General features: G+C 38.3%; 1 protein-coding gene across 1 annotated transcript in view; it reads right to left on the bottom strand.

Annotated features, from left to right (window-relative positions):
• LOC143251739 (uncharacterized) overlaps window positions 1-8,530 on the bottom strand; it is a 48,546-nt gene that overhangs the window by 39,737 nt on the left and 279 nt on the right. The window contains exons 2-3 of the mRNA XM_076502983.1: window positions 6,586-8,184; window positions 464-522 (exon numbers count right to left, since the gene is read on the bottom strand). Coding sequence (XP_076359098.1) covers window positions 464-522; window positions 6,586-8,184 — 1,658 coding nt within the window. The remainder of the gene's footprint in view (window positions 1-463; window positions 523-6,585; window positions 8,185-8,530) is intronic.

Here is an 8,530-nt window from a genome sequence, read left to right as displayed (position 1 = left end):
TAAGAGCACAATAAATTTTAAGCATGGAGTATCGATCCACTCCCAAGAGGTGAAAGAGAAGATACAGAGGATGTTCAGTGCTCTTATACATTTGACAAGAAGTTGCTTGATATGGGAAATAAAGTTTAATTTACAGTCCAATATAAGACCTAAGAACTTTGCCTCAGGAATGACAGGAAGTACAACATCATCAATACGAAGTTCTGGAGCTAGATAAATACCCCATAGGTGGCAGAAATGTACAAAACAGTTTTAGAGAGAGAAAGTTGAAAACCATTTGCTTTGGTCCACTTAAGTACATGATTGATTGCAGTTTGTAGCTGCTGCTCAATAAACTTCATATTTGATGACTGACATGAGATGTGAAAGTCATCAACGAAAAGATCTTTTGCAACTGTACGAGGTAGCTGTTCACTGATGGCATTAATCTTTATTATGAAAAGTGTGACACTAAGAACACAACCCCGAAGGACTCCAAGTTCCTGTGGGAAAAAAACCGGAAAGCGTTGAGCCCACACGGACCTGAAATCGGCAGTTCATTAAAAAATGCTTAATAAAAAGTGGCAAATTGCCATGCAATCCATATGAGTGGATAGAAATAAGGGGAGTGGATAGAAACAAGATGTCACTTGAAAAGGCTTCTCTAACTGATGTTTCAAGGTGAATTAAGTGGTCTATCGTGGAGCATTGTCTTCAAAACCCACACTGAGGGGGCGAGACAAGATTGTTTGGCCCAAGGAACCAAACAAGAAGAGCATTAATCATTCTCTCTAAGGTCATACTGAGACAACTCATCAAAGCAATGGGATGGTAATTCAAAGGAATCTTTGGATACTTCCTAGGTTTAAGAATAGGGAGTACAATAGCTTGGCACTAAGCATCATTAAAGATATTCTCCTGCCATATCCAGTTAAAGATAGCCAGGAGAATAGTAAGAGAGGAAGGAGAAAGGTGGCATACCATCTCATAATATATATCATCAGGTCAAACTGATGTATTGCCAGACTGATAAAGCACAACTTTTAAGTTCCACCAGTGTAATAGGGCAATTTTAGTCATAGGGATGATCACTCAAAAAAGAAAGAAGCAGATGTTCAACTTGTGTTTTAATAGCTAAGAAGGAAGGGGATGAGTTAGAAGAGCCAAATATAACATTCACCAAAAGTATTGGCAATGCTCTGAGCATCAGAAACTTCATAGCCATTAAATATTATGATAGAGAGGGGAAGTAGAAGTATACCATCCACTCACCTTCTGGATCTTGTCCAATATGACTTTTGAACTAGTGGTTAAAGAAATGCTGGAGAGATATTTAATCCAAGATTACTTCTGGCTTTGACGTCTACCTCTCCCAGCCCGTGCACAGGCTTGCTGAAATGCAATGCAGTTTGTAAGCATGGGATATCTACGAAATTTTTCCCAAGCTTTTCATGTGATAGAATAAGCAGAGTTCCACTACGGGCAGGGATGCTGTGGGAAAGATGTCAAGGTTTGGGGGATGCACTGACCAGTTGCTTGGACAATACAGTTATTGTTACTACACAATAATCTATCGATGATTTACATAAGAGAACAGCGAAAGAGGGTCAGTAGGCCTGGTCCAACTTTCACTGAGACATATGGGTCAGGTGGCACTGACCACAGCCAATCTCTCTTAATATGATAGGAAAATAATCACTACCCTGTGGATTGATGTCAACCACCCAAGAAAAGCAAGTGAAAAGCAAAGGGGAAAAGATAGAAAGATCTATAGCAGTAAATGACTGACTGGGTGCATGAAAATAAGTGTAAGAGCCAGTGTTAAAGAGAGACAAGTTGTGATTCAGGAGCATATGCCATATAGCACAACCCCTCACATCAATACTAGAATCACCCCAGAGGGGATTATGTCCATTAAGATCCCCCAAAATTAAAAAGGAGGTTGGCAGTTGCTCAATGAGGGCATCAAGGTCTGAGTGATAATTTTTTTCCAGGAGTGAGGTACAGAGAACAAACAGTGATGGTAAAACTCAAGGAGATACAGAAAGCTACAGCCTCCAAGGGTGTATTCAATGACAAGAACCAGGTGGGCACATGTTGATCAAGCAGCAGTGTTACTCCCCTATGTCCTTGTCCTACACATGACCTGTCATTTTGGTATGAGGAGTAGTGTCAAATTGTGAATGTATTAGTAGGTTTTAAAATGTTTCCTGTAAAGCAAGACATTTGAATGATAAAAGTCAATCAAATCCATGATGTTATTCACATTTGATTGAAAACCTCAAGAGTTCCATTGAATTAGTGTGTCCATTTTTCTATATTTTGGAGGAGATTATGGCACGGAGACCTTCTGCTTGCAACCATGCTTTTTTTATTTACTAGATGTGGATCGGTCACTCTAGTGATCCTGCTCTGGACTGAGTAGGCAGGTCGAAGTTTGTAGTCATACGTTCCAGTGATTGAGGATGTGAACAAATGGGTTAATTTTTGGGGTGTCAAGAGAGGCAGACCCCATGGAAACACCTGGGCTTGAACAAGGTGAAGTTGGGCAATGGCTGAAAGATGTGGTAGGGACAGAGGTAGAAGTAGATACTGATTTGTTAACTTTGTCAATTTTGGAGGATACTAGATTAAGATACACTGTTAAGGATTCTGTAGGAGGCACAGAGAGGTCTGTCTGGAGTCCTACTATAGTAGTAAAATGGATTACAGCAACACAAGTCCAAGATGGAATTGGAAATAGTAATTTCCAAGCCTCTGGGTAAGTAATATAATTGAACTGTCTTGAGGCATTGTACTTCCTTCTCTTCCACCCATTTCGGGCAAGAAGTAAAATAGGAAGGATGTGGACCATTACAGATAACACAATGCAGTTCTAGTTGACATTCAAAAGCATCATGGTCTTTACTAGCACAATGGGCACATGTCAAGGAACCATGGAAAGATGTTTTTTGAGTGACCAATGAAACATCTAACAGGGTTAGGAATATAAGGCTGTACCTTACAATTCAGGTATCCTGCCTTGATTGTGGTAGGAGGACGTGATGTTGTAAATGTTAATATTAGAACATTTGTTGGCTCCATAATCCTGTCTCTACGAGTAAAAAGTCGGCACACAGCTATAACACCTTGGCTGGTGAAACCTGCAAGAATCTCCGACTCTCGATGGTCTTTAAATCCCTCTCAACTATAACTCCTCTGGAAGAATTCAAAGTAGAATGAGGAGTAACCTCAATGGGAATATACCCAATGGTCTTTTATTTCAAGAAAAGTTTGGAATGTTGCGATGAAGATGTTTCCACTAAAATGTCCCCAGACCATAATTTTCTTTACTGACTTAGGAGAGCCAGCAAGCCCTTCTAAACCCTTCTGAATAAAAAAATGAAGACATCTGCCCTAAGGGTTTTTCAATTAAAAATGTATAATTAAAAATTGCAGGACATATTAAAGTTATGAGTTTGACCTTACACAGTCATCAATGTGCAGTCGTTTGCTAATAGTCAGATTTTTCTCTATGCTGTCATGCTTGTTTATTTTTTTTATTTGAGAGGTATCCATAATAAAAGAAGAATACTTCGGTGCCCACTGACCCCACCCAATATTGAGCCCTAAGGGGGGGGATGCACTACAGTGCCATACAAGATTACTGCAGCGACACCAGGGTTTCGTGAGCACTATATCCAAACATCAGTATCAGACAATGTCTACTACACCTGTTGAGAACATCCAATGCTGGCACTTGGTTGGCCCTAGCCCAAGTGGACCAACCATTTGACCCTAGGGGGCCACCCATTTACAGGAATTCAAGGCCAAAGTGGTGTGTTAGGACTGGACCCCTTAACTTCCACGATCCTCTCCTCCCCTTCATGCGTCACCACGCATGGCAAATGTGTAGGTGGACATTTAGATCCCAGAGGAAGTAAACTGAAAGAACAGAACCTTCTCAAGTTTACAACTTGTGGCTCATTATGGTTGAAATTTTCACTAAAAGTGTACAGTCAAAAACCACAACAATACATTGAATAAGTGGTGATGATGGAACATAAGTGTTGAGGTAGCTTAATGTGGAAATTAAAAATTTCATAAATACTAAATAAGCATGGAAATAAATGACAAAGGGTTGGTTGTTGAAACTCATTAGAGTTAACCAAAAGTTCACAATGAATTTGCAACCACAGAGAACATATTGAGTATGACCTCACACCAGAATGCCATCTTAAGACATGATGGGAGTCAGTGGCACAAGGATAATTATTGCATGCCGTAGCACAGCTATACCATGAAAATTACACAAGGATAATTTGTATTAGTTTTGTTAACAGTTATTTTTATTTGTGCCTCTGATATTGATATGATGGTAATTTGCTTAATATTCTTTGTTAAAGGGTTTTTGGAAATTGTGAAAGCTTCAAGTTTCATATTCATTTTCAGCTTGAGGGCAAACTTCAAGTATTCCATGACATTCTTGTATGTTAATATTGTGTTTATTCTCAACTAATTAGTAGCTTTAGAATATCTGAAGCTTTCACATCACACATGGATGAGAAAGTGATCAAGTACGTCTTATTCTAACTGCCTTTGTTTCTTCGTCATTCTCCAGGAGATACCTGTTCTGCCCAAGAGATATTGGTGTAATACGAGAACTGTTCAAAAAATACGCGGACTGTTTGAATTGCACGGCTCCAGGGGAATCCACTTCGTGTCGCTAGGTTCACACAGATCAGCTGATTACGATGCCATTTCCCAATTGCAGATATCTTCATTTGTGTATTAGCTATTTTAAGTGAAGTGCGATTTTTTTCGCTTACGGATTTCAGAATGAATGACCTGAAGGAGCAACGACTTGCTGTGAAATTTTGTGTTAAACTTGGAAAATCTGCGAGTGAAACTTTTGCTATGCTTAACACGCTTACGGCGATGTTGCTATAAAGCGCACGGCATGTTTCAAGTGGCATGAACGCTTTAAGGATGGTCGACAGTCCATTGAAGATGATGAGCGCCCTGGACGTCCTTCCACATCAACTGACGCACCCACACGCCGACAAAATCAACACCCTGCTGCAGGCAAATCGACGCCTGACTGTCAGGAGCTTGCTGAAGAGTGTGGGATATCAGTTGGATCTTGTTACGAGATTTTGACCAAAAATTGAAGATGCACCGTATTGCTGTGTAATTTGTGCCTCAGAACTCGTGAGTTTTTGGCCAAACACTCTATCACTGTTCTTCCCCACCCCTATACTCACCTGACCTTGCTCCTTGCAATGTTTTCTTGTTCCCCAAACTCAAAAGACCCTTGAAAGGAAGAAGATTTGAGACGATTCCCAAGATTAAGACAAATGCGACGAAGGAGCTGGAGGACATTTACAAAAGAAGCGCATTCAGGACTGTTTCAACAAGTGGAAACACAGTTGGGATAAGTGTGTGCATTGGGGATGAGAGTACTTTGAAGGGGTCCCAGACCTGTAACTTCTAAATAAAGTACATTTTGTTTTATGACGTCAGTCCGCGTATTTTTTTTTTTTTTTTTTTTTTAACAGACCTCGTACTACACTTTGGGTAAAATTGTCGACAACAGTGCTCTCTGATGACAGGAACATGTTGTTTAAAGATTATTGCCCCACAAATGTTTGAATGAAAAGACTGGTCACAAGGAAATATGCTGGTTGTTCCATGAAAATAAATGTGATGTTGCTTGTCAAAATAGGAATATTCGATTTTGTCAGTCTAGTACATGGTCTTGAAGAGTAAGTAATCTGAAGGAATCCTTGATGACAAGAAACCCACTTGAAATAAAAATTTATCTCTTTGTTAACCTGAAGATGAACTAGGAAGATTGAAACATTGTTCTCTGCTTTATTAGTAAAAGAGTTAATACTCATACCAGCAAACCTGAGATACATAATCTAAAGGAAAACCCAGTGAAAGAAAGTACCCATGTATATATTTACTGTTTTAATAGACTTTTCCCTCTATATTTTACATTGCCCAACTGTAGTTTATTCTTATGCATCAATTACTTGGAGATTCAGTTTCATTCCACACAAACATCCTTAATCAAACCTCATTACTCAGTACACCCATTTTACTGCTCTAAGTTCTATTCAGTGCAACTTCATTATACCATAGATTACATCTTAAAACTTTATGCAACAATCAGCAAAATGTACCTAATCAACTGTTTGGAAATTTCAATGTTTATGTGCTTAATACAATTTATACAAGTCCACTAATTTCTATTATTTTGATTATTTTATTATTTAATTAATTTTCATGCAAGACTGGTGAATGCAAGTTAATGCTGATTGATGGTGTATCCCCACTGCAATATGGGTCCTACTTCTGCAGTCATTTCTACAATTCAGAGTATATTTTATATCCCACATTTCAATTGATGCAGCATTTGACTTTTGTTTTAAGTTGTTTTTGTTTATAACAAACTACCATTAGTCAGAGACTTGGATTTGCTGTGTTTAATGCAGTCCTTGCTTTTGATTTCATTTACTTAACTCTTTAGTATTAATATTCTTTCTATAACTCTCTCTCTCTCTCTCTCTCTCTCTCACACACACACACACACACACACAAACTAAACAAAAGCACACATACCCGGGACAATGCAAGCAGAGAACTTTCTTTGATTTTTGAATGAATCATGAAGTTTCTAATAGAAGGTGAGGTTACATTAGACATCGGTACTCTAGTTGCACAAGGAACCAATCCACTCCTTGGTACTGCTCGTTTTGAATTTTCAACCTGATGGTAAGTGGAATTTTTTGACAAACTCCGATTATTTGGTGTGCAGATAACACTTGTTACTTTTGGAAAATTTTGTTGAAGGCTATAAGGAGGGTATAGTGGCATATTCATTCTTTCCAACTGAAGATCACAAGTTAGAGATTCAGGTACACTCTGTTGTCCAATGTTATTTGTCCAATGATCAATATTGCAAGACATGGCAGATACTAATGTTGGATTCAAATGATCAATAGGTTGTTTACTTTGTAAGTCACTTTCTAAAGCTGGTGAATTGCATGTATCTCCTGATGTACAACTACTAACCGAGTTACGTTCTGATTCTGGAGACACAGAGTTTCTTGAATGAGAAAGTGTTCTTTGATAAAATGACTTATTAGGAACTTGAAGCATTGGCCTTATGTTTGTATATGATGGAATGATTTCATTAGGGACCATTCTCATGGTGGGTAATAACATTTGTTTCTGATCAAGAACTGGTGAATTTGTGGAAGTTGAAATATTTGGATAATACTTTGGCAGCAGTGTAAGTGAATGTGAAGGTACAGATGTTGCAGATACCTGGTTAAGAGCACTTTTTATGGGCCTTTCCTGTTGTGAAAGTTCAGTCTTTTTGTCCCAGTGTTGTTGTGTACTGGTTTTGATGGGTTCTTGAACACATGGGGATTCATTACCTGTTTTGATGTACGACAATTGCTGGTAAATCTGATTGGATCCCACATTAGATGGTTCATCAGATGTTATTTTAGAATTATGTCCTTGTGTGAAGATTAGGTCAGCTACTTGTTGATACTGTTGTTGACTAAACACTCTTTCGGATGTTAATTTATCACATGTTGTACTAGTACTATCCTTATAATGCTGTTGATTGGAGAACATCATGTGCTGTTGATTACATGAGCTACTGTTAAGTCTTAGCTGTTGAATAATGTTTGTATTTGGGGTTTCTATGCCCAGATGCTGTAACTGTGCCCCAAAAGTTAAGGACTGATTGATATGAGAGTTCTTACTTAATGCTGAATGCTGATGTGATAATTCAGAAGGCACTGCAGCCTGCTGTGGTCTTTGCATGGACTTTGAAAACTGTTGGACTAAATGACTTTCATTAAGCTTTACCCCCTGCATCATATTAGTTTCTATTTCTTGTTTCCTCTGTGCAGACATTTCTATTAGTTGCTTGGAACAAAGCTCTCCTTGTGCCAAATTTGAAACTGTTTCATCACTCTGCTTTCTTAAAATGGATTTACTCCCACTAATTTTTGATGATGGTGTAAGTTCAGGAGCCACATTAGTGTAATGTACTTGTTGACCTAACTTTATGTTTGAATGGTTCACACTTTGAGGACATTCTGAAGTCCTCTTTATCAATGTATTTGTCTGACTTGAGGCTTGTCCATTTGTAAAACACTTCTCTGAAACTTCACTCACCAACGTACAAAACTGTTTTGTCCACTAGATAAATGAGACAAAGCATGATGATATAATTGTTGTTTAGAAGAATTTTCTAGCAATTCTGCTAGTTTATTTTTATCTATAGGCATGATGCCAGTGTTTGTCAACATTTGTTCAGAGTTAAGACTGCTTTTCTGATGTGCACTTGATGATAATGGAACAAAATCATGTTCAACAGATTCCTTTTTAGGTAAATTATCTAGTTTCCTTGCACTTTTGAACCTGAGACATTCTTGTGAAAATTCTTCCAACTCTTGATTATGTTTTGATCACCTAAGGATTGATTAGATTCATTATTTGAGGACTGGCTGTTAATATCTGTTACAGAAGGAACCTGTGTTGCAAC

This window comes from Tachypleus tridentatus, chromosome 6 (genome assembly GCF_004210375.1).
Source record: "Tachypleus tridentatus isolate NWPU-2018 chromosome 6, ASM421037v1, whole genome shotgun sequence".
In the NCBI taxonomy this organism is placed as follows: domain Eukaryota; kingdom Metazoa; phylum Arthropoda; class Merostomata; order Xiphosura; family Limulidae; genus Tachypleus; species Tachypleus tridentatus.
Note: the sequence above shows the minus strand (reverse complement) of the source record. Positions and strands in the feature narration are given on the sequence as shown.